At 38.2% G+C, this 26373-nt stretch overlaps 1 protein-coding gene across 1 annotated transcript in view; it reads right to left on the bottom strand.

Moving 5' to 3' along the window:
• The window catches only part of CDK15 (cyclin dependent kinase 15), a 78146-nt gene that overhangs the window by 32344 nt on the left and 19429 nt on the right, over positions 1 to 26373 (bottom strand). The window contains exons 7-10 of the mRNA XM_039844454.1: positions 19992 to 20115; positions 18220 to 18340; positions 7739 to 7832; positions 1244 to 1307 (exon numbers count right to left, since the gene is read on the bottom strand). Of these exons, the coding sequence (XP_039700388.1) occupies positions 1244 to 1307; positions 7739 to 7832; positions 18220 to 18340; positions 19992 to 20115 (403 nt within the window). The remainder of the gene's footprint in view (positions 1 to 1243; positions 1308 to 7738; positions 7833 to 18219; positions 18341 to 19991; positions 20116 to 26373) is intronic.

The raw sequence follows: 26373 nt of genomic DNA, 5'->3' as shown, positions 1-26373 counted from the left end.
TAGACAAAAGGGAAAAGGAAAAGGAAAGCCCCGTGGCCAGACAGCAGCATTTTTCTCAGGTGCTTAATTAGCAAAATAGAAATGCTGAACTATTTGTAAATGACCCAAAAGTCATTTAGCAATCACAAGGGTATTCTCATAGTAGCCGAAATGATTTTACAGTAAGTCTTTAGCTTGCTGTAAGGGTTCCATAATCCTGATAAGTTCGAGATACCTGATCCCTATGTATAGCTGCTCAAAAAAAAAAATATTAGATGCTGGAGAAGAGAAGAAAAAAAAAATCCTTAGTCTCCTATGTCTTTTGTTTTGCTCTTTAATCACCTTTCTAATTCTTCTACAGTTTCATGCTTTCATAAAACCCCTCCAGGATAATCTCATACTAAAGTTTGTAATGACAACAATTGGGGGAAAATTCGTTTTTACTAATGGGACGATGTAAGAATATAAAGACTAGAAAATGTGACTCAGGCCACATTTACCCTAATCTTGTCCTTATCTGTATATATACACCTCCCGTTTAATCCTGCTAGCATGAGTCCAGCTTTGCTATGGCCATTCCTTGCTTCTCCAGCCTCTAGTACATTCCCTCACCCTATAACTCACTGTTTGTCTCCTCCCTTTTGTCTCAACATCCTTAATGTGACAACTGGGAAATCTGTCCCCTCAGCTTTGGCCTTGGGACCATATCTCAAAGACTTCTCCCATGGGCAACACTTTCAATACTTCCAAATCCACCCTAGGAGCCAGTCGTAGAGGACCAAATATGTGACAGAAAATGACCAAGTATCAGGTCTAGAGGTAAGTGGGTGAACTCTTATATAATCTAGAGACAACTTACTTGGCTTACCCCAGGTCTAATGAGCCCAGTGAGCCTCTATTTCCCCTCTGTTGTATTAGCATATAAGCCAACGATAGTCCTGGGGCTCAAAAGTGAGACTATTTTTGAGTTATTTCTCTGAGATGTTGGGTATTTGGAAACCGATGTGGACTCCATAGTAACAGTCATTTGAAATTCTTATTTAGTTTAATACTTGTGTTTTACGGAGTTGGGGAATTGATCTAACCTCCAGCACTATTTCAGTGTCCTCCTCATAAAAGGGTTAGTCGGGGAATGATATGAATCCAAAAATTTGTCTAGACCTATCTTTGCTGTTGAGTTAATAATAAAAGAAGGACATACTGCATAGCCAAATCTTTCACGCTGCTAATTCTCAGAGCATTCAGAAGCTCAAATCGGTATTACCTGGATTGTAGTTAGGTAGTTTGGAAACTCCAGGCCAAGTATCCTCTGTAGGGACTCCCAACACCTATATAAAGTCAAAGACAAAGAAAAATGAGGGAGAAGACGAGGTGGATGAAGCAAGTGTGAAGGCCAGAAGGACAGATCAGGGAGCACTAGGGAAGAGTCAGACATAGGTCATACTACACCATAGCAAAACTAAGTATATTCCTACGTTCCCGTGATGGCTAATTTTATGTGTCGACTTGCCCAGAAAGCTCGTAAAACATTATTTCTGGAAGTCTTTCCAGAAGAGGTCAGTATTTAAATCAATAGACTGAGTAGAGATCCATCCTCATCCATGTGTACAGGCATCATCCAAATCACTGAGGGCTCGAACAGAACAAAAAAGTAAAGGAAGGGCAACTTCTCGCTTTCTCTTCTTGAACTAAAATGTCCATCATCTCCTGACATCAGATATCAGTGATTCTGGTTCTCGGGCCTTCAGATTCTGGGACTTACTACTAGCAGCCCCCTCAATTCTCAGGCCTTTGACCTCAGACTGAATAATACCACTGGCTTTTCTGGTTCTCCAGCTTGCAGATGGCTTATCTCAGCCTCCATAATTGCAGGAGCCAATTCCCATAATAAATCTTTTACATATCTCTGTATATCCTATTGATTCTGTTTACCTGGAGAATCCTAATATAGGTTCTGAGTCTGTGTTTTCACTAACTTACTTGTTATTCTGAGGCAGATCGTACAGCCTTGCTTAAAGTCATATTCTTATCATTAAATACTTATTGCATGACCACTATACATTAAGATGCTACGTTAGAAATTGGGGATATAAAGAAGCAGGAATGACTGTCCCTTTGCCTTACATCAGATGAATATATATCTGTATATATTCATCTCGACAGCTTAAATTATGCCTCAGCATGGGCATTCAGCTGTTCTGAGATGAGCTCAAATTAAAAAGAGTTCAGATTACTGACATTTAGGCAGTGGGATGTTGGCTAAAAATGATGCCATACCTAACTCTAGTACTTTTACCCAAGTCATCTCATCTGCTTGTTTTTCTGTGGCCAGCTGCTTGGAATATGGTACTGGTTTTTAACTGGAGGATTGTAATAGTAACAACATTACTTGAAGAATTGCTCACTTATACTTTGGATTACTAAACTGAAGCTCTAGTTTTGAATTAATATGAAAACGAAAGTCTTTTGGAGCACAGTCAAAACATTTCAGATTTTGGGTGGTGCTGTTTCTGCGAGTTCCCATATAGATATCATCTTACCATTCTTTTAAAATAATCATAACAGCCCTATGTCAGTTAGTTTGAGAGCTAGAATAATGTTGTTTTTGTAAAATGTTAGTAGTTTTTCTTACACCACTACAATATAACTCTTCTTAGAAGTATATCTCTATGTAACTCTTTTTAGAAGCATCTCTTGTAGAAAGAGTCTAGTGAATCCATTTGTAAAATGCTGGATACAGATGCTAGGCCAATTGTTAATGGCAGGAAGTCAATTGACTGATAATAAGGAACTTCTGCCCAACAACTGACTCATACGAATCAATGAGGAATCCAGAATCTTAATATTTACCAGCTCGCTGACTAAGACTCTGGCTGAGGGATACTCTGTAGTGCCTGTTATGCTTGTCCTCAAACAATAGATACTGAAGTGCTATTTTCCCTCATAATATTAATTTAAAAAATCATGCCATCCAGTAAAATCTTTCTTTGATCCATTCTCTAAACAAACTGGAAAGCTCCTGAGAGGATTATAGGCTCTTCTTACCAACCACCCTGAGCCTGAGGAAACACTAGGAATCCTGGAATCCATGTTGAAAAACCGAATGGACTAATTCTTTTGTAGGTGAGGGCCAGAGGATGGGTAGCTAATTCCTCTTTTGTAACGTACCATCTTAGGTATTTGCACAAGAAGTGCATGTAAGCAAGTGGGTGTGATTCACATATACCCATACATCTTCGTTGACTGACAAAGCACAATGAGAAGAAGGCGAAGATAATAAAGAGAAAGCAATACAGGAAATAAATAACTACCGCATCCATATTTTTTCTAAGGTGAATGGTACCAGAATTGTTGGTTATTTTGTATTATGTTTAATTAAAGCCAACAAAATGGATACCAATAATTTTTAAATATTATGCTAAACGTTTTAAGCTTGAGATTTTAAAAGTTTAAACAAAAATTCAATGTCTTTTATTTGGAAATTTGATGCTCAGTTTCTACTTGAAAGTTATTGAATTTGTTTTCACTTGAGAAAATTACTAAATCTCCATTTAACTGTCTGGGAAACCGAAAACCAAAAATTGTTGATTTACTCCCTCCCTGAAGGCTCTTAAAAGGCAGCTAGTAAGTGCTGTATTTGAAACCACAGTGGGCTGCAGGGGCCATTTTCTGCCTTTGTTGGAATGGAAACTGAATACATTTTGATTAATGGATTTAAAGTCTGCAGAGTTCATTTTATTCTGATTTTAGAACCACACTTATTGAAAGAATTAGATGTCTAAAAAATTGATCGGAAAGCAGTTATTCATATGTGAACACACACACACACACACACACGCACGCACGCACACACACAGTTATTTTACAAAAATGGTAAAAGAAGAATTAAGGACTTCTCATTATGTCTTTATTCCTAAGAGTGAGATCTCAGGAAAATTTAGGGGAAGACTTAGAGGTTCGGAGATTTAGAATGGACACATTGCTTTCATAGAAGTCATTCCTATACCCAGTGTCGTAGAACTAGAAATCGATTTCTTATTTTCATTTGTGTAGACCACATTTAGTAAAAACAAATTCAGGAGCTGTATGTAATGTTTAAATTTCTAACCTGCTTGAGATGTAGTAGTGCTAAAGATAACACTCTGCTGAATATGGTGGCTTTTTCACTTTGTCCTCAGAGTGTGGAACTACAGACATGATAACAAAACTATGGTTTCTACCTCCTCTGAAAGGATTGGGGGAAAATGAAATATAGTGAATCTGATTTCCTGGTGCCCTTAAAGTATGGCTAATCAATATGGAAGGAACTATCTCTTTGATCAAATTGAAAGTCAACAATGAGCTATCCAAGTTGACAAACTTGAGAAATAACTACCTGGGAAGGGGAGGAACCTAATAAACAGAGAAGAATATTATGGTTTAAAATGATAGGAGCTACAATATTCTCTTTACACTTTGTTTAAAGAAGTCACAATTTCATGGAGTCAGAAAATCAAATACAGGTGGTCCCCAACTTACTATGGTTCAACTTAACCAGTGGTCCCCAACTTTTTTGGCACCAGGGACTGGTGCTCCTGTGAGAATCTAATGCCTGATGATCTGAGGTGGAGCTGAGGTGGTGATGCTAACTCTGGGAAGTGGCTGCAGATACAGACAAAGCTACACTTGCTTGACTGCCACTCACTTCCTGCTTTGCGGCCTGGTTCCTAACAGGCCATGAACCTTTACCAGTCAGCAGCCTGGGGGTTGGGGATCCCTGAATGTAATGATATTTTCAGCTTATGGTGGGTATGTATTGGGAGGTGACTTATCATAAGTCAAGGAGCATCTTTAACATTTAAGATGCTGGAGACCCGGGGAGGTTGGCTATGTGACTTGCTTTACCTCATTACCTGACGCTAGAGCCGGGTTCAGAATGCATGTCTCCCGACTGCAGGCTACTGTTATTTCTAATATGTTTACTTGTTTTAAATTTATAATGAGTTGTCATAAATGTCAAAATAAAGTCCCTTTGATTGATTGCAGTGTGATAAGAATAATAGTAGAAATAAACATGGCTTCCTGGGCAGGAACTGTTGGACTGATTTGTTAAGACATGTTTGTTTTTCCTGCATCACTCATGTTTTGGCACTTTATGTCCAGATTCAAGTCCACATTTTTTCACTTACTGAATTACCTAAAACATCTTCAGATGGCCAGTGTCAGTTAGCAATGCCAGTCCTGGAAACGAACCAATAACCAGAAAGCCATTGGGTCGTGGGAAACGTCTAGCCCATTCTTTCTGTTTTATGATTTCTAAGTGCTGTGCTAAATGCAAAGAACTGTAAAATAATTGCTTTTAAAAGCACGATTATTTAAAGATAGTATGTAAAATTAAAAAATCAGTTTATATACAACTTTTCAAATATCCTGATAACATACCTTATTTCAATATTACAATTTATATTAACTAACTACACATATATCCTTTCATATATATACACAAAGTACGTTTGTTTCACATATATTTACTTGTACTTCATCTTTGACACCACCTAGACTGAACACTTGAAAGCACACATCATTCATTTTTCTTGTTCTTCCTTTTTTCCATGCCTTATAACTTCTTATAAGACCTTGTAGAGTATTTTATATGGTGAGTGTCTAATTAGTGTTGTTTACTAATTAAGTGACTAAGAACTACTCTTCCAATGTGTAAAGGTCATTGCAAGGTCAGGTTTAGGCAGTGCTAATTGTGATTCCTCTATTGTGGACAAAAAGTAATACCAAGCGGAAGAACAATTAGGTTATGTATCAGGAAGTGCTTTTTAGCACTTAGGTTATTGAAACATCTCTATAATAATAACTTATATGAGAAAAGAAGGCAGCGCATATTTATTGAGCGCTTTTGGTGCATGGAGCTTGTTATGCATTTCATCTTATGGAGTTCTGACAGCAAGGTTAGAAAGTCATTATCACTAGCCCCATTTAACAAACAAGGAAACTGAAGCTCACAGGGACTACAGAACTTGCTCACATTTATTTAGCTAGAAAAGGGCTAAAAGTCAAACCCAAACTCCAAAGCATTATTACATTAGGCTATCTCCAGCTTAAATGGTGTTATGGCAACCAGTGACGATGTTTGAAGATAGCATTTATCTGTCTTGCAGGGGAGTTTTGGGGAAAAAAATCTTTTGGTTTGAAAATATTTTCGTAGTTTGTAAATGCTTCCCAATTTTTCCTATGTTCCCTTGTAAAGACCCCCATGTTTCCAAAAGAAAATTTTAATGGCAATGATTAACCTCTATGAAATGTCTTAATTTCTCAAACCACATTTTATTTTAGTCAGAAGACATCTTCTGGGTCATGAATCTATAGCACTAGACTGATTTGCATAGAACGTCTTCATAGACATGAGTTGATGACCCTCCATATGCTGGCAACTCTTTTCCCTTTTCCCCAAGTGTTCCCTAAGGAGTTTGCCTCATTTTTTTGTGTGTGTATGAAAGACAAACTCAACTTAAAAAAAAAAAATAAATGAAAGACTCCACATTGGGAATATAATTTGAAAATAAAAATTTTATATTTCAGGACAGGCAAAAGTTTGGGGTTACTAAATCAAAATTGTAAAGGAGAAAAATTGAGAAAATTGAGAGAAGACAGATTTCCTCACCTGCATACAAAAACCCTACTCTGAGAATATTTCCTAAGATACCTGCATCAGAGGCTGTTAGCAAGAATGCTCCAGATAGATACCTGCTTGCAGCAAGCAAACTTGAAAGGAAGCAGGATCTAGGATAACAAGTGATTTTTTTTAAAAACCCAGCTTAAAGCATTTTTGACACATGCTACAACATGGATGAACCTTGAAAGTGTTATGCTAAGTGAAAGAAACCAGACATAGAGAACAAATCCTGTATGATTCTACTAACATGAGATACCTAGAACAGGCAAATCATAGAGACAGAAAGTAGATGAGAGGTTACCAGTGGCTGGGAGGAGGGTAAAGGGGGAGTTATTGTTTAATGGGTATGAGCTTTTGTTTGGGATGATAAAAAAGTCTTGGAAATGAATGGTGGTGATGGTTGCACAATAGTGTGGTTGTATATAGTGCCAATGAACTGTGCGCATAAAGTGCTTAGAAGAATACATTTTACATATATTTTACAACAATTTTAGAAATTAGAGAAATAGAGAAATATACAGATGACTAACATAGCATACACGCTACAAGGGACATGAAAATGAAGTACATCGTGGTGCAAATGAGGCAGGGATAAATAATAAAGAAAGAAATGGAACAACACACACAAAAGCACATCAATACCTTAGGAATTTGGTTTTGGAGGAGCATGATAAATACTGTATTTCTCTCACACTAACATGGTAAGTCTTTGTTTTTATTGGGGTTCTACGAAAATTTAGTGTCTTGTCTTCAGTTGACAAGACCTAGGGCCAAATATATGGTAGAATTAGAGCTGGGGGTGGCAGGGTGGAAAAATGTGCTTAAGTATTAATGGCAGAAATTGCCCTGGGAGATTGAGACAATAATAAAAGAAAGCAGGTGGATTCATGGGCTTCTACAGGACAAAGGGGGTTTCCTGACCACTCATTCCCAAGGTGCTTATTATACCTGTGACAAATACCACAGTTTCCACAATCTTAAGACATGTCTTAATAGCTCAAAACAGATGGACTGTGTCATTCATCTCTAAGGCAAATCTGGTTCAAAGTTTGAAATGCAGATATTTCTTCTTCCCAAGAGGAATTCTTCTCTTACCTCCCAGATCCTCTCCAGCTGTTCAAGGATGCTGGAAACCCCAGGAAACAAAGGTTGACCCTGGAACATTTCAATAAAGATGCAGCCTGCACCCCTAGCAAAGGAAACAAGAGTCAACCCAACACTCTCAAGAAAAACATACTTGCAAAACCGAATTAACAGCATTTCTTCTCCCAAGAAATATTTGGGATAGTTAAATAGAGGCCACATGCTATTAAGTCTTGGACAAAAAGAAAAGTCCCTTTCTCAACCAAAAATAAGAATAGTTTTTAGCTTTTTGTTAAAATGGAATGCAGCCAGCATTTAGAAATGCAGTATAGATAACATTTTGCCCTATTCAAGCTCATTAACTATTCATTTTATGAGAAGCAGGGAAGGTACTAAATCTCCAAACTGAATGCTTTCTTTCACTGACTCTAAGATGCTATTATTGTATGTGCTATTAAGAAACAAAATACCTGCAAGTTAAACTATGACATAATCAGAATGTTTCTTTTATACTTCCTGAAAGGGCTTTTATATATTTAATTAGACAGATTATTTTATCATGTCATACTTGTACATGCAAAAAATGGAACCTTAAGTGAAAAAAATTGGTTTAGGTACTCCTAAAACTTTTTCACATTCTGCTTTTGACTCAGACACTTTGATGTCTGTGTTTATTCATGGTATCGTCCTCTATATCAGGAGTTTGATGACACAGCATGTCTTAAAATAATCCATTAAAGAACTAGGAGTCACTGGTGCTGGGCTCCTTAGCTTACTGTGCAATTACATAGAGTTAGCCTACTTTTGACTACTGCTTAAAGAATGTTGCTAAGCATGTCTGGTTCATTCTCTCTCCACAACTGTTTGGTTCCTAGGGGTAAGGAAAGAAAGGAAAGGGAGAACAGGCGAGCGGCGCGCGGCGGCGGGAGGCGACAGGCGAGGCGGCGAGGCGGGCGGCAGCGCGGCGCGCGCGCGCGCGCGCGCGCGCACGCACGCGCGCGCGCGCGCGCGCGGCGAGGGCGGCGGGCGGGCGGGCGGGCAGGCGAGCGGGCGGGCGCTGGCGCTGGCGCTGGCACACCACGCCTCAGACAGGAGTGCTCACATCCCTAGTCTCATCCATCCAGTTCAAAGTCTCACTTTCTCTTCCTGATCCCAGTATAATCAATGCTCAGTCATACAGCTGATGGCAACTGTAAAATGCTACTGATTGTAAGATGCATCCTGATTTAAGATGCACCAAGAATATGCACCTTAAAATAGATTAAATAGAGTGAAATATGTTTCCTTTCCTATGTAGTCAAACTGGAGGGTAAGGATAGCAAGGAATAAGATTTATTTTGTTAATAATTCACATTTTTATGCTTGTAAGTCTTTTGAGTGATAAAACTGGTCTGGGTGACAGATTACAGAGATTATCCCCATGGTCCAAGACTTTGACTCCAAATCCCTTTCACCATAACACATAATTGTGCAAACTCCTTTAATCATCTTGACATTTTTTGTGACATGATAAATAAGGATATTTAAGTAAAATATTTAATTATAGATCATCATATTATTAAAGATTCATTTTAAATATAATCTTTACTATTATTCATATGTATTTATTACATATGATATATTTTTACTTTTTCCATCTGACTGTAGACATATGCTATTTAATTTACTTAAAATTGATTGTATAGGAGAAAACAGATTTCTTGATAAACGAGTTTAAGAATAATTTTTATCCTGAGTCTGGTTTGGGGAAAGATTATATATTTTTTAAAAAATTGAAATTTAACTGTATCTTACATCAAAAGAGACAAAAACTATTTTCATGAGCCAATATTTGGTTTGCATTTAAAATAATCAACAGGCTTATTCTTAGAATTTTGTATATATATAAATAAAAGATATCAGACTGAGTTTTACAAGCATTTTTTTACCCTCAAACAACAGGTTGTTTTTTACCCCCAATTTAAAAAGAGCCAGTTTGGATACACTGGCCACCATATTTACTTTTTACTGATTTTTCATGTACAAGAGAACTTGATGTGTGATATGAGGCTTGATCAGACAAATGTAACTTAAGACTATAAGTTGAAAAGTATCTTGAGGTAAATTTTTAGAATTATTGTCATTTTAAAGCTTCTCATTAGCTTGTTAAACATGTATGTTTTTTTGTGTCTTATCTTTAAAGCAACAGATATAAAAAGTATAAATTAAATAATATATGGAAGAGAATAAAAGTAATGGGAAAAATGTCAAATGGTTACAAATCATCCTGGTTGCTAGCAATGGTCAACTACGAGATAAGTCAACTCAGAAACCGAGTCAGTGAACACCATCAAACGGTCTCCACCCACCATCCCTCACACTTTCTCTGAATGTTATGTATTCGAAAGGTCTTAAATCATTTCATTTTGAGGTGAAAAAAATAAATATATATATGCTATATGTATGCATATGGATGTATGTGTGTATTAACATCTTTGTAATTGTTTATTAACTGATATAAAACAGAAATGAAAATGTACTGGGTTTTGAAGACTTGAACCAACCCTCTATCTAGGACTCTAACACCTTCCAGACACTTCAGGGTCTCACAAACCACTAGGAGGCCTGAGGACATTTTAAACAAGGTTCGAAACCATAATCATTACTAGGTTTAAATCCTGTAGTCTACTTTCCACCCCTTCCCTCAAAAAGCTTTCATTGCTTATAAAAAGCTCGTTGCCTTTTCATGTCTTTTCATACTTGTGGCTACAGGGAACCAAGAAGGAAGTCCTTTTGTTACACAATTAATTTCTTAGTGTCCTTCCTCTTCTACTCCACTAGGATGGTGTACAAAATTCTGTAAAATATACTGGAGAAAGCTGGACATTAAGGCCATTGTGCAAGCACTACAAAGTAATAGAAGACGTTTGTGTTATGGAATGAAATGCTAATATTTGATTGAAATTCTCCATTTGCGTTAGTATGGTTGGCACCATAGAGGCATTCTCTTGCGTCTTTCTCTTTAAGCTTCACTTAAGGGAGGGTTAAAGGCCTTTCTCACCAAACTAATCTAGAGTCTAAGATTATATGTATATAACCCACCTGCATACATGAATGCACTTACATCACTTATGAGACAAACGAAATTCCTAAATCAATTATAGTTTAGTACCTGGAATATCTGTAAGTACCACAAATATCAATGTTTTGGTAAGAAAGTAAGTGTATGTATGCACCTCAAGTTTGAAAGATGAGGGGGTTTTCTAGGTATAAGCATTGTCTTTTCTAAACCATACAATTCATCTTTATATTTTTGTCATTTGTTCCTCAGAACCATTTTATGTTTTATTTGCTTCATAAACAAGTCATGTGGCTTTTATATTTTTTATCTGCTTCTTAAACAAGTCATGTGGCTATCATCTATTTTGCCCATCCAAGACTAGCCTTCAGCAAACATTTTAAATATTCTGAACATTCAGGTCCAGGTAGGGAACCAGTTTCCTATTTCCTTTTATTCCTGTTTTGTTCTTAAATCTTTTTTCCTATGGCTCTTCTTACCCTACATATCTTTAGGCTTCTCAGAGGATTTCTGCTCTGTAGAGATACCCTTGAGGCAGCCCATGTAGATGAAGGGGAACTTCACACGCAGGGAAGAAAAGACCTGATGGCATCAAACAGTGAATCCTTCCAGAAAGGAGAGAGATGCACTGGGCCATTTCATGGCTCCAACTGCGGTTCTTCAGTCAAGTTAGAGGAAACAGCTTACATGTTTTCTGCTTTTTCTGGCTCTCTTCCTAACCTTTTCTCTATTCTGAGCATGAACAAATTCTTCCATAAGAGAGAAAAAGATTCCTCAGATTCCTTAGGCAATCACTGGGGAAATAAACCATCTTAGGAGTTTCAGGTTTTCGGAGGTGCAAGGAGCATATAAAACTGTTGTTGGGAGAAATGAATCAGTATTTCATTTTTAACTGTTGAAGTTAGTGCAGAACGATGTAATACTGTATGCGGCAGTTACATGACATTTCCATTTGCTTTTCCCTGGGCCACTCTTTATATTTGGAAGTTTGCAGCGAAATATCTGCAATCTCTCAGGCAGAAACAACTTTCTGTAGTCCTAAAAGTCGCAGCTGCCTGAAATCAGTTTTGAAGAGGACTTTGTGTACCAAATAAATCCTTCTTTAAAACCCAGTTTGCCACAACATGGATGAACCTCGAAACCATTATAACAAATGAAATAAACTAGATATGGAAAGTCAAATATTATATGATTCCAGTTTATGAGATACTTAGAAGAGTGGAATCATAGAGACAGAAAAAATTAGATTGGTGGTTGCCAGGGCCTGTGGGGAGGGAATGATAGGGAGTATTGTTTAATGGGTACAGAATTTCAGTTTGGAATGATAATATGTTCTGGAAATGGATAGTGCTGATGGCTGCACAACAATATGAATGTACTTAGTGCCACTGAACTGTACATTTGAAATGGTTGAAATGGTAAATTTTATGTTATATAAATTTAAACACAATATGAAAAAGTAAAAACAAAAACATAACAGTGTAATCATACTAAAACATTGAGTTTTTCTCACCGAAGTTACTAATGGAATCTTTTAAGGTCTGAAAGGGTAGCAGAAAGAGAAGAAAAGATGATGAGGGATTAGAGAGCATTGGTTGTAAGTGCTGGAAATAACCAATATGCCCTACTTACGGCTTTTCCATAATCTAATCATTTGCTCTGGGCCTCCCACTGACCCTGCTGCTACCAGGGCTCATTGTGAATACGAGGCTCTTACACTACCATGCCATAATTAGTTTCTTTAAGACAAAGGCTCTAACGCTCACCCACTGTCATCGGCCTCCTAAAAGGCATTCATTTTGAACCCTATGAAGTTGCATGGCCTAGCAAAATAGGAATTTTTTTTCCTTTTCTTCCTTTGTCATTTGGAAATCTTCTTCCTGCTCACTTGCCCTCTAATCACTCTGAAAAGAAAAAACAAACAAACAAACAAAAAAATGGGGGAAGGGGCATCTCAATGTAAACGCCGGATATCGATCTGTCTGTCCGCCTATCATATCATCTATTTCTTCTGAAGCAGTGGAGAATAAATTGATGATACCATGAGTCTTCATCCCTAAAAATTTCCATATATATTTTCTAAGAACAAAAGCACTCTCTTACATAACAACAGTGCAATTATCAAAATCAAAAACAACAGTGCATTATCCAATTCGACGTTGCTCCAATACCACTCTCTAATTCATAGTCCATATTTAAATTTCACCTATCGTTCCAGTCGTGTCCTTGAGCTCCCTTTCTCCCAAGATCCCATCTAGGACCGTGCATTGTGTTTAGCTGGCATGTCTCTTAGTTTCCTTTAGTCTGAAACAGTTCCTCAGTCTTTATTTGCGTTTTAAAACCTTGACTTTGTAGGGAAACAGAAAATGCCACCTCCAAATATGCCACTCTGACGTAAGGATTATTTTGAGCCGAAAGCCATCGAGAAAAAGCAAACACAGGATGAGCTCTCTGCCTCCCTCTTTCTGCTTGAGAGTAGGGCATAAATTCCCCTTGGGAAGATGTCTCCTCATCCTTTCCCGCCTTTCCGTACCAAGAGGGGAGAACAATCTCATCACCAGAGATAGAGATGGCACCAAGAAGAATCGACATCAAAAAAACCTTGCTTAGTAACACTTATCCACTATTAGGGTCCCCCACAGATTTACCTCCCCACAATTTATGGCCCTTGAAAAGTCCAGAAGCCCCTTTCTTTTGTCTTGCCTCTTCTACAAATGCATTGTCCTTTGTCAGAATGGTATAAAAGCCTCTAAGCCTAGCGGCTTCTTTGGAGGGTTTCTCTTCTTTCTAGGGAGCCACCTTCCCCGTGCCATATAATATTTTTAATATCAAGTCACATTTGGATGCTTTTCTCCTGTTAATCTGTTTTTTTTTTTTTTGTCAGTTTACTTTGCAGGCCCATCCACTGAACCTAAGGAGATAGGGAAAAATTTTTCCTCCCCTACAACCCTTTTAAAGAGTGAAGGCCAGTTACACTGTAAAATGTCTTTCAAACTGAGTTTATCTGATGTGCCCTCATGATTTGATTCAGGTTATGCTTTTTTTGCAGGAAAACTTAAGTGATATTATATCCTTCTCAGTGCATCATATTAGGAGGTACACATGTCAGAGAGTCCTATTATTGATAATATTAACTCTAATTACTGGTTAAAGTAGTATCTGCCAAGTTTTTCTACTACAAAGTTACTATTTTTCTTTTTGTAATTAATAAGTAATTTGTAGAGAGGTACTTTGAGACTATGTAAATATCTTATTCCTCATTGAATTTTCTTCTCTAGTTTAGCATTATGATACTTGTTTGAATCAATTACTATTGTATTACAAAAAAAGTGATTTTCTAAATCCATCACCTTTTCTCCAATTATTAGTTGGCATTCTACTATAAGGAGCTTCCCTTCTTAACTATCTACCACGTAGCTATCCTTAATACAGATTTATATAGTCTTATTTTATTCAGTGGGTTATTATCCATTACCCTATTTATACTGATGCTCAAATATTACCACCTCTGGCTAGTGGGAGTCTCTTCAAGCTGCTTCCAGTGTCCTTTTGATATATTCTCATCATTTTTGATCACTTTGTCAAAAAAATGTTCCGGCCCGACAAGTTCCTGACCTATTTTGTACTTTCTCTGCCCTAGCCTTAGAATCGGCCATTTCTTCAAAAAGTCCTAGTTCTTTTTAGCAGGGAATGGTATTAAGAAATCAAGGTCTGGGTGGCAGACCAACATGTATGTAAGATACGATAATAAATTTTTTTTATTAATGCACCTAACAGAATTAAATGCAAATTCTCTTTGAGATAACCCACCTCATTCAAGGCCTTCAAAAAAATCCCATGAATGAAATTCCAAGGAAAACTAGCATATCACTGTCAAAAATGACTAAACAAAGATGAAAAAAAAAAAGATACCATATGCAAGAACCATAAGAAAGAATGAACAGAAATAGACTTACAAAGACCTTCGCTCTAGTTATGTAAGACCTTAGAGAGAAAATTCTAAAACTTTACTAAAAGGCATTAAAGAAAAACACAAAAGATGGAGAGATATACTATGCTTAACATTTGGAACACAATATTACAAAAGTGTTAATTATCCTCATAGTGTTCTACGATTTGAATAAAACTCGAATGAAAATCTCATTAGGACTTTTCATGAAACTTGAAACACTGAATCTAAAATTTATACGAAAAATAGCCAACATACTCCTGAGGAAGAATAAGTGGAGAGACTTGTCCTACCAAATATCAAGTTTTATTATAAAGCTATAGAAATTAATAAAGTGGTACAGGGACAGATAAATTGACCCCAGTGGAAAAGGATAGAGAGCACAGAAATAGAACAACGCATTTATGGAAACTTGATCTACAAGAGATTGCCATAGCAGATCGCTGAAGAAATTGGGATGAGACCTTTGGTCAGCAAATACAAAAGTCAATTTTCAATGTATTAAAGAGTTAAAGTGAAAGGAAAAACTTTACGACTTTTAAAAGAATGTATTAGACAATATCATTCTGATCTCAGTAAGGAAAGGATTTTATAAACAAGAAACAAAAGGGCTAACCATAAAAGAAAAGACTGATAAGATCAGCAATATTAAAATTAAGAACTTTTGTTCAAAAACATAAGCCATGAACTGGGGAGGCTACTTGTAACACATACGACTGATAAAAGATTAGTATCTAGAATATAAGTACTCCTATAAATCAATACAGAAAGGGAAGGAGAGAGAGGGAGAGATAGACAGAGACAGAGACTGAGAAACCAAAAGAAAATAACTTAAAAAAATAAACAGGTATTTCATAGAAGAGAAAAAACAAAGGGCAAATAATCCAGGAAAAGATGTCCAATGTCAGTAGTAATTAGAAAAATGCAAATTTAGATCACAACATGATACCATTCTACCCACTTGATTAGCAAGAATTAATAAATCTGATATTAAAAAAGTGGTACATATATAGATAAGGGATTATAATACACTATTGGTGAATAAATTATTACAACCACTTTGGTAAACAATTTGTCCCTGTTTTATGAAGGTGAACATTCATAAATCCTGTGATGCAGCAAATATACTCGTAAGTAAGTACCCTAGAGAAATCCTTAAGCATTAATACCAAGCACATTCATAGTAGCAAAGACAAACAAGACAAAAAACCAAACTAAATAAAATGTTTGTCAACAGGAAATAAAGTATAGCTACACAGATCAATGTAGAGGAATCTTAGAACCATATTAAGTGAAAAAAAGTCACAGAAGACTAAAAACAATATAATACTATTTTTATAAAAACACAAAAGCAGGTAGAACAAACAATCTTTTTAAGAATACATTTTAAAATGTAAAAATATTGTTTTTAAAAGGGGTAGGAGAATGATGCAAGAGAAAAAAATTAGTATAGAAGCCCCTGTGGTGAGGGGCAGGTTAATGAGAAACGGACACAAGAAGATGTGACAATATTGGTTTTTATGTTCTAATTGTTACATTGAGTAGTGGGTTTGTGGAGCTCACTTTATTATGTTTCTTAATCTACATCAGGTTTCTCAATCTTGACATTATTGACATTTTGGACTAGATAAATACTTGTTTGGAGGGGGGCTGCCCTGTGCATTATAGGATGTTTAGCAACATCCTTGGCCTCTTACCCACTAGATGCCAGTAGCACCACCCACCTAGCTGTGAAAATAAAAAAATGTCTCCAGACACTGCCAAACTTCCTGGGAAGCAACATTGACCTTGGTTGAGAATCACTTATGTATATATATGTTATACATATTCTTGAATGTTTTAAATGTTCTATAATGAAACAAAGTTTAAAAGTGATGAGTATAAGCTTCACTGTCTGTGAAGCACAACTAGAGGGGATCATTAAAAGCTGAGAAAGCCAGAGCCCATGGAAGGCCTCTGAAGCGAAGGTGCACAGCAATGAGAGCTGACAGTGTCAGGGGGCTTTTGACTGACAGGTGATACTTCCAGAATGGCCCCAGGTATTGGAAAATCAATGACTCCAGATACGCTGCAGAGGAAAATTTCTGCGACCTTTCTCAATTCTTTGGGAAATCCAAAAGTTTAGTTTAGCCTGTTAGAATTCTGTTTAAGTTTTTTTTAAACCTATTATTGATTTTTTTAAAAACAGAGCCTTCTGTTTATAGATGACCTTCTAAGGTCTTGAAAGATGTTCGTATATTTTGTTACCTTTGAGGAGGTGGCTATGATTGCAAAGTCACCACACATCTAACTGTGGCCCCCAAATGACTGGGATATTTTAGGAATAAGATCTAGGTAACAATGCTGCTGCTCTAGGAATGATGAGTGCCTGAAACCCCACACTCGTCACCGCATCCCATTAATCCAAGAGCCTCCTTAACAACGTGGTTTTATTTGACAGCATCTATCTGGTTCTTATACTTGCATTACAGTCTCACTTAAACCCCCACAGGGAGAGTTTATTACCCTCACTTTAAAAATGGAAAAACATAGACACAAAGAGAATACATGACTTTTTCAAGATAACATAATCCAGAGTAACTGATTAGAAATAGAAGTGGTATAAAAATCAGGCCTCCTGAATCTTGGTTTTTATGTTTTTTTTTTCACCAAGCTCTTAACTGTGTTTGGGCATGTGTGAGCATGCATGTGCAGACGAGTGCATAAGTATGAGAGTGTGTGTGCATGTGTGTGTGTATCTGTGGTTTGGGAGTGTATGTGTGTTTCTCTGAAAACAAGAAGAAAAGATAAAGAGAATGAAGAGAAGAGCTAGGAGAAGAGGCATGATAGAAAGAGTTCAGGATGCAGAAGAAATCTTGGGCAAGACTTCTCCAAGTCTCAGTTTCTTTAACTGTAAAAACTTGCAGATAGATTGGAGAAATCAAATGAGATATGTATTTGAAAGCACTTTATGTTTCTGTAGACAAATGTGGTTGTCATTAGGATTATTATTAAAAATGTGACACATATAGTTCATAGCAGCATTATTCACAGTGGCTAGCACATGGAAGCAACCAAAGTTTCCTACAATAGATGATTGGATAAAGAAGCTGTGGTACATATATACAATGGAATATTACTCAGCCATAAGAAGAGATGAAATACTGCCATTTGCAACAACATGGATGGACCTTGAAATAATCATACTAAATGAAATAAAACAGACAGAAAAGGCTGAAAATCACATGATATCACTTATATGTGGGATATAAACCTAAAAGCAACAAATGAACAGGACAAACAAGCAGAGACTCATGGACATGGACAATGGACTAGTGGTTACCAGAGAGGAGGGGGAAAAATAAAAAGTAAAATGTTAAAATAATAATAATAATAATAATAATAATAATAAATGTTAAATTTTAAAGAATGTGACACATATAATAAAGTAACCCTCAAGGGTAGGATGATCCACATTTGCTTCATTTTTTTGGCACTAGCTCTTACCATATGTCCAGTTCAGAGGAATATTCAGTGGCTCCCAACAAGGCATCAGGAGGGCGGTACCAAAGAGTCACAACTTCTGAAGAGTAAGTCTGGCTGGGAATGGACTTGGCCCGAGCAAGACCTGACCAAAGGAGAGAAGCACAGAACTCACTGTCTCGGGATTTCCTGGAGTGCCACAATAACACATTCTACTAAGGACAGTATAACTGGCGGAGTAAACAATACTTTAAAAATGATACACAAACTCTGGGTGCTTCTCATAGAGCTACTTCACTACCTTGATCCTTGTGTACTTCTTCAGCAAGTGAATTTCTCAAATTTTGGCCTACTTTGCAGCTAGATGTGGCCTTCCTGGCAGCTAAGTATCATGACGTGACTAAATTCTTCCCTATATGATACAAACAGAAGTGATGTGTGAACTTCCAGATCATGCACATAATGGAGGGGTTAAGTGTTCTTCCCTTTTCTCCTTCCTCCAGGCTGTAATGAGAAGGGGGTGGCAGCCATCTTGAAATATGCAGTTGGAGCAAATACCCCAGGGATGGTGGGGCCACAGGACAGAAGGAACGTGGGCCAAAATACCATGGGGCCATCTGATGAGTTCTAACTGCTTAGTTCAGAGAGTTATGTGAGAGAAAGCTTCTAGTATGTTTACACCTCTGTAATTTTAGGTCTGTGGTAAAACAATGGAACCCAGTTCACAACTCATGTGTCCACCTTTATTTTTGCTGTCCAGGAGTCCCCAGTTAGATAAAGAGTGGAGATTGCTAATCCAAATTAGTTTGATAGGACCTTAGATGAGTCATTTTCAAGTGTTCCTCTACAAAATAAGGGTACTTTTGTCAGTCAGCTACTTATCTCACGGGATCACATGATCTAAAGCTGGAAAAAAAGAAACTTTAATAGATGAGCCTGAATTGATAAATGAACGTCTATTAAATGCTTACATGTCCAGATGAAAGCTACTATCACAGAATGAAGTACTGAGCTATAGTACAATCATCTGACATCTACCAAACTGAGAAGAGTGTTTCCTCAGCTCACATGGAACCGGATTTAAAACAAACATTTATCGAGCACTTACTGTGGTATCAGGCACTAGGGATCCAATGAAAAGCAAAAATGGACCCAGGCTGACCTTATAATGCTTAGGTCTAGTGGAGGAGAAAAAAATCATCATATAAATGTGTTGTGTGCCTGTGTGTGCGTGTGTAATTATAAACTGTGATAAGGGCTAAAATGGAAAGCTACAGTAATAGTCAGGGGAAATCTACATCACTTTGACGGGATAAAAGCGTTCAGTACCCACACAGTCACACCTATGTAAATACATAGGTGAGCAGGAACAGGTACCCTGGAGTCTCCATTCTAGCATAAGTCCATCCTACAATCTGAGGTAAAGTGCTTTATCCTGCCATTCTGGGTAATCTTGATCTATTCTGAAAGAATTTGTATATCCACCTAGATTTAGGGAAACCTACCAAGTCCAGTTCACTCTACAAATGTCTCTATATCAAAAATGGCATTGGGCTAGGAGGGGCGCCCAAGTTTTAGAATCTGATTAGACTGGGGCTTGATGGAATTCTAAAAAGCTACCAATCTCTCCCTGTTTCTTGTCTCACACTTCCAAGAGGGTTATCTGATACCCTCACAAAGCATCACATTCCCCAGGCCTCTCTTTTTCAAAGGCCAGGCTTCATCAATGCTTTAAACACTTGCACACAAAAGCACCGTTGTTCACAGCCCAGAAGGAGACTCGAGGGGCGGCTTACCAAAATCAGCCAGTTTGAGCTCTCCCAGGTGACTGATGAGTAAGTTCTGAGGCTTCAGGTCCCTGTGAAGAACGTGTTGGTGGTGGATGTACGCCAGGCCCCGCAAAAGTTGAAACATGAAAAGCTGGAAGGAATGAACACCTTATCTAAGCAGATTTGAGCCACTATGTGTTGATTTCTTCTCTAAATTAAAAACAGTCATATGAAAGAATATAGTAAAAGTGTCTCTTCAGAGACAAAAAAAAAAAGAAAAAAAAAGAAAAAGTGAAGATTTTATATTAAGAGAGGGTAAAAAGGACAAGGAAAGTCAAATAAATAGACCTTGTCCTAAACAAAGGGATTCTGGCTTTTCCTGACATCTCATTTATTTGATATTGAAGGAATTACCCTTCCTTAAAAATCTGAAGTGAAACTTTGAAGTTTCCCTTGGAACACTAGTTATTGATTTAGATGTGAGAGATTTAAATTTTTTTTCCCACTGATGAACTTGGCATATAAGATCAAAGTTGACCTGGAAATGATATTCTAAGGTTTACAACTGCTTAAATTTTCCAAGCTTTCTGATATGAAACGCTTTTAAAAACACAAACACAAGGAGACAAGACTGGGAAATATATCCTTAGATTGTATGAGGAAATAAAGAAACAATTATCTTTTAAAATCTATTTCTAAAGTCTTAGGTTCAAAGTTGAAAACAAGGGAAATATACAGTATAGATTAAGAGGGAAGGGAGACCAAAAGAAATTAGACCCTCCTACCCCCCACACTCTGCCCTCCCCGGCCAAAAAAGAGAGAGAGAGATAAGAATAAATAGTAGAGAAAAGAAGAAAGGGAGGATAAAACAACGGGAAAAACACATTTTGGCCCTAAATTTTAAGATGTTGCATGTGGTTATGAGACACAGAAACCAAAGTCATTATTAAGTTCCCACCAATAAAGAAGTTTACGGAAAAAAAAAAACAAAAAACAATGCTTAGTTTTCCAAGTGTCTTTCACTATTTTCCAGTGCCACTGGCAAGTGGGAATTCAAACACCAACATTAGTGTTTACAAAGACATATGCCAAATGAGAACATGTTCTGGCAGTTTAGGAAAGAAAGGGCCAGCCCCAGCATTGCTGGGGACACAGGCAAAATAGCAGATAGAGAGCTGTGCGGATCCATCCATTCTTTTTTTTTTCCATCACATCTTGGAAACTAGGAACTTCAGAGATGCTAGGACCTGTACTGCCCCAGCAATGGCTTGGTGACATTGGAGCCAAGTTAATGAGCAGCGTGGGGAATTTACCTACCATGGCACAGCTGTGGCTGTGTAGGTTCCATGCAGGCCCCACATCAAGTTCATGAGCCATAATGCTAAAATTTCTTGATACTCCTTTTTCAGTTGTTCACTGATACTATGAGTCTTCCCAATGCTTTTTCTTCTTGGTGCTTTAAACACACACACACTGTTCATTTTTCCATTCGTCAAATCACTAAGCTAAAAAGGCACAAAATTCCTATGCTGACATTTAAGCCTTCCAATTGGTTATATAAGTATAAATGTTCACAGACAATATACAGAACCAACTTAAATTCTGGGCAAAAGCAAAAGGTGCCATAGTATATGTTTTTCAATGGGAAATTATTAAGGAAAGAGGGAAATGGAGACAGGTGAGGGACAGAAGACAGAAAGATAGTGACCCGTAAAGGAGAGAGCCAGAAGGAAGGAAGGAAGGAAGGAAAAATAACATTTATTGAATGTCTAGCACCTTTCATAATCCTCAAATCAACCCTATGAAAAAGATATGCTTGTCCTCAATCTACAGATAAGAAAAATAGCGCTCAAGGAAACTTTGAAAATATGTCTGCAGTGTCAGGAACAGGTCTCCAATTCAGACCTGCCTGATTCCGCTACACCATCCTGAGAAGCTGGAAAAAAGACAGAAAATTTAAAACATGCTAGGGAAAGAGAGTTGGCTGGCTGAGTCAGAGACAGAGCTTCTCAGTGGGCCAGCCTGAAACGCCTGTCAGGTCCAAGGATAGACTGTTCTCACTAATTAGTAACCGTTGCCTCTCACCTTCTTGCTCCGGGTCCCTTCCCTCCCTGGCTCCACAACTGTCTACAAGCATTTGTAAGTGGTAAAGCACTGCGGTGTGAAGGTATGGTATTTCACAGCCATGCTTCTCAAAACTGCAGTGTGCGCTAACTCTTTAATCTACCCACTCACTCTTTAATCCCTTTCCACACTGCTGAAGCTTCACCAATCATACCCAACCTGACGGTGTTTTCTCAGTCAACATCGAGCCAGACTGTGGGTGACTCTTTCCAGAGAGGTTTCCCATACCCTAGGGGTTGGTTCTGTTTCCAACACAATGAGGCTCTTGGGAACAAAATCCTTTGGGCTAGTGCCATCTGGGCTAAGAATCCCTCAGAACACAATCCCATCAGTCAGCCAACTCCTGCAGCGACTCGAGCCCTTCCACTCATCAGGGAATTCCTGGAGCTTGTTCTATTAGAAATGCAACCCAAGCGAACCTCACTATGATTCCCATCCTATCTTCTGTGGTCACTACTCAAAATATAAGCCTCTCTGACTATATTCCTTTTCACTCCCATAAGCTCATCTCCATACTGCTCTGTGCTTCCTCTCATTTAACCCCAGCATCCATCGTTCTTTCCTCTCCCAAACCTTTCTACTGTTTACTCTTCACTCCTCAATGCCGGCTTAAAAACTCCCTACATCCAGCCTCTGATGCATTTCCTTCTGGCTCCTTTCCTTAAATGGTACCTTGGGTTCGCTGCTTCCCTATAGCATTCTCAAGTGGATGCTAGTTTTTCTACAACTAACTCATACCTTTGATCACTGCAAGGTGGAGTCAGCTGCCTCTTGACTCGCCAATACCACTTCAAAGCCATTACTTCTCCACCCTTAAGTCCCTGTTGCTTGGACTTTCTTGCTATCCAGCTACACCTTCCTCTACTCCTCTTTTCACTATCATCCACACAACTCCCCACCACTCTCCATCCTTCTCTCAAGACTCGGGCACCTGGATTGCAGCCGTTGCTTCCTTTATATCCATGCCCATGTGAACAAGCTCCAGGGACCTGCTTTTCCAATCAACTTCAGTCCCTCACTCCTGCGGTAACACAGTAGGTCTTGCCATTATATGCAACTGTTTGTCCTCTCAGATGTGAAATCCATGCCTGTATAAAATGGCTTCTGCAATGGTCACATCATTCATGGTTACCAATGGCTTTTGCTATAGAGATTCAGTGGCTACCACTCGTTTCTTCTCTTTGCATTTGGCATTGTTGACCATGTCTTCCTTCCTGAAGCTCTCTCCTGTTGGTACCACGATCTTTTAATTTTTCTCCTACCTCTCTGACCACTATTCTTTTTATAGGTTCTACTTCCTCTTCTGATCTCTAATATATTGATTTTCTTAAGGCTCCATCCTAGACTTTCTTCTCTTACCTCTATACACTCTTCCTTAGCCATCTTACCCACTGATTGCCTCAAATAACTGTATTCTGAAGATTTCAAAATCTTTATCTCCAACTCAGATCTCTTTCCTGAGCTTTATACCCACATAGTCTGAAGTTCAGTTAGACATTTCCTAATCACCTCAAACTCAGAATATCCAAAACTTAGTTCATTATATCTCTCTAAAATCTACTTTCCCCCTTCATTTCTCTGTCTCAGCGAATGGTACCATTATTCATCTAAATACTAAAAGCTAGAAAAATTATTGCTGATTCTTCTATCTCTTGTTAATTCTGGCTAAATAATTGATGACAAATATGTCCACTTTCCTCCACCATCATCTCACATCTGCACTGCTGTGGTCCTGACTAGCCTCACTGCCAAAGCTGGAACCCTAACAGATATCAGCATTTAGGGAATGACTAGAGGAGATGGGAGTATGGACTGGAAGTAGAAAAAAACCAAGAAGAGAGTGGCATCAGGGGAACCATAACATTTCCCCCCAAAAGTACTGCCCCTTTTCCAATCTATCCACCACAGTGTCATCAGAGTGAGCTTTACCAGAAGAATTTATCACTTCCTTGTTTAAAATCATTTAGTGGTACCTCGTATGGAATAGCACGGCATAGCTGAACCCTTCATGCTCTGGCTCCTACCTACCTCTCAAGTCTCATCTCTGACCATCTCCAACTCTGTTAATTCTAAACTCCACCCTTACTGAATTATCTTTAGTTCTTGGAATGTGCCATGCCTTCTCTGGCATCCCAGCATTTTCGCTGTTGCCTCTACTGTGGAGAGCTCGTCCCTACTCCCACCTGCTTTGATTGGATAAATTCTTCCTTTCTGCCTCCAGATGCCCCTAATACAGCCCTCTATTTATTTTGTGTGTTCCTCACAAACGCACAAAGACCTTGCAGTCGAGTAGGATTTTCAGCTGTATTCTTGGTGTTTGTGACGCTCTCGACCATACGCTCCTTGGAAGTGTCTCTTCCCTTGACTTCCGCGAATGTGCATTTTTCTGGATCCTCTGCATTCCTAAAAACTGCTTTCCTTTGTCCCTTGCTGTCCTGTTCTTTTTCTCATCCTCTAAAGGCAAACTTTCTGTCACCAGTCATTCCACCTTTGCAGATTTGGATGTGCTTTCGGTGATCCACTCTCTTGTCTTTGACTATAAACTCCGTGGGCAGATTACCCTCAAATCTGCATCTCCAGCTCACACCTCTCTTCTGAGCACCAGTCTCCTCTTCAGCTGCCTGCTGCTCATTTCCCTTTGGCTATCCCAACTATGAGCTCCTCATGTCTAAGACAGAACTCTTCCTCTTCCTCTCCAAACCAACTTCTCCTATCTCTATTAATAGAGCTATAATTCTCCTGGTCAATCAAACTCAAAATCAGTCATGTCCAGCCTCATCCTTCTCCTCCTCATGCCCACTGAGTCACCATGTCCTGGATGAACTCTTTCTTGTTTCCATTTTTCACATCCCTTTCCATTCTTACCTTCACTACCATTTAGTCCTTATTACTACTTCCTCCTCCTCCTCTTCCTCCTCCTCCTCATCGGCCTGTGTTTCTTCTATTTCTTCATCACTCCCCACCTCGCTCCCTCTCCTCTCACAGCTGCCCTCATATCCTCCTTCCCTCCACAGCTATCATCATATCATCATCTGGCTGTGCTCATTCCTTATGTTATTTCATTTGTCATTTAATATTTTATATTTCACTCCACTCACATTGCACATCACATCATTCCATCATCCTCCTCCTCCTTCTTCTTTTTGCCTTATTACTTCCTACCTAGATCTTTGCTACTCAAAGTTTCATCCTCAATCAGCAGCATCTAGCACCTTGGATCGTGTTAGAAGCAGAAGCTCAGGCCTCACCCCAGACTTACTAAGTCAGAACCCCAGGTCATTTGTCCGCTCATTGCACTTTGAGAAGCACTGGACTAGGCCACGTCAAACTCCTAACAGGAATCCCTGACTCCTTTTCCTCTCTTCAAGCCAACCCACAGACCACACTTACATAAATTTCCTTCCAATCATGTCATTCTTTCTTCATTCAAACCTTTCTAATGACTCTACTGTCTAAGGAATAAAGTCCACATCTTGGAAAGTAAGACTCCTACCCAATCTATTTTCCCAGACTTATGTAACCCATTCCGCAAATATATTCTATATTCCAGGCCAACAGGATGAGAAATGCAGTATGGCACTAGTGGAAAAGAATCTTAACCCCAAAAATCATATTTAACAATGGCAAAAGCTGGTTCTATACCCTCAGGCAAAATGTTTGTCCTCAAACCTTGGATTCTAATTCTGTGAAATGAGGAAGTTAGACCAGTCCAATGTTTTTAAAGTTTTTTTCGACTGCAATGACAGTAAGTAATATGTAAGTGCCCAGTAGTCATATACATACATAGATATAAGTACAGTTTCAACTGGAACAAAAGTTGCACAAAATAATACTTACTCTTACTAAGTGTAATGCACCCTAATTTTTTTTATTCTCTTTTCACCCATTCCTTTTCATTTTTCAAAATGTTGGTTGCTAATCACCAAATTGATTTCATAATCTAGTAATGGGTCAGAACCTGAAGGCCGAAAACCACTGTGGGCCCCCTAACCCTAAAAACCCATGACCCCGGGATCCTCTTTCTGGGATCCTATCCTCTGCTTCCCTGCTTTGTACCTTGGTTGAAAATATCCCTTCTTCCTGTAACATCTTCCCTTATTCCAGCCTCTTGAAATACAATGCATTTTTAAAGTTCTGGCTTAACAAAGCCTCTTAAAACGAGAAGATATATTTTACTTCTTTGCACATCTACAATACTAGGTCTTATTTCTTACCTGGCATTATTCACACATGTCTTGGAATAATACTGGTGTATATTTCTTTTATCTTGATTTGTATACAAGTG

This window comes from Pteropus medius, unplaced genomic scaffold (genome assembly GCF_902729225.1).
Source record: "Pteropus medius unplaced genomic scaffold, Ma_sr-lr_union100, whole genome shotgun sequence".
NCBI classification, from domain to species: domain Eukaryota; kingdom Metazoa; phylum Chordata; class Mammalia; order Chiroptera; family Pteropodidae; genus Pteropus; species Pteropus medius.
The sequence above is the reverse complement of the archived record's forward strand: the minus strand, read 5'-3'. Positions and strand labels throughout refer to the sequence as shown.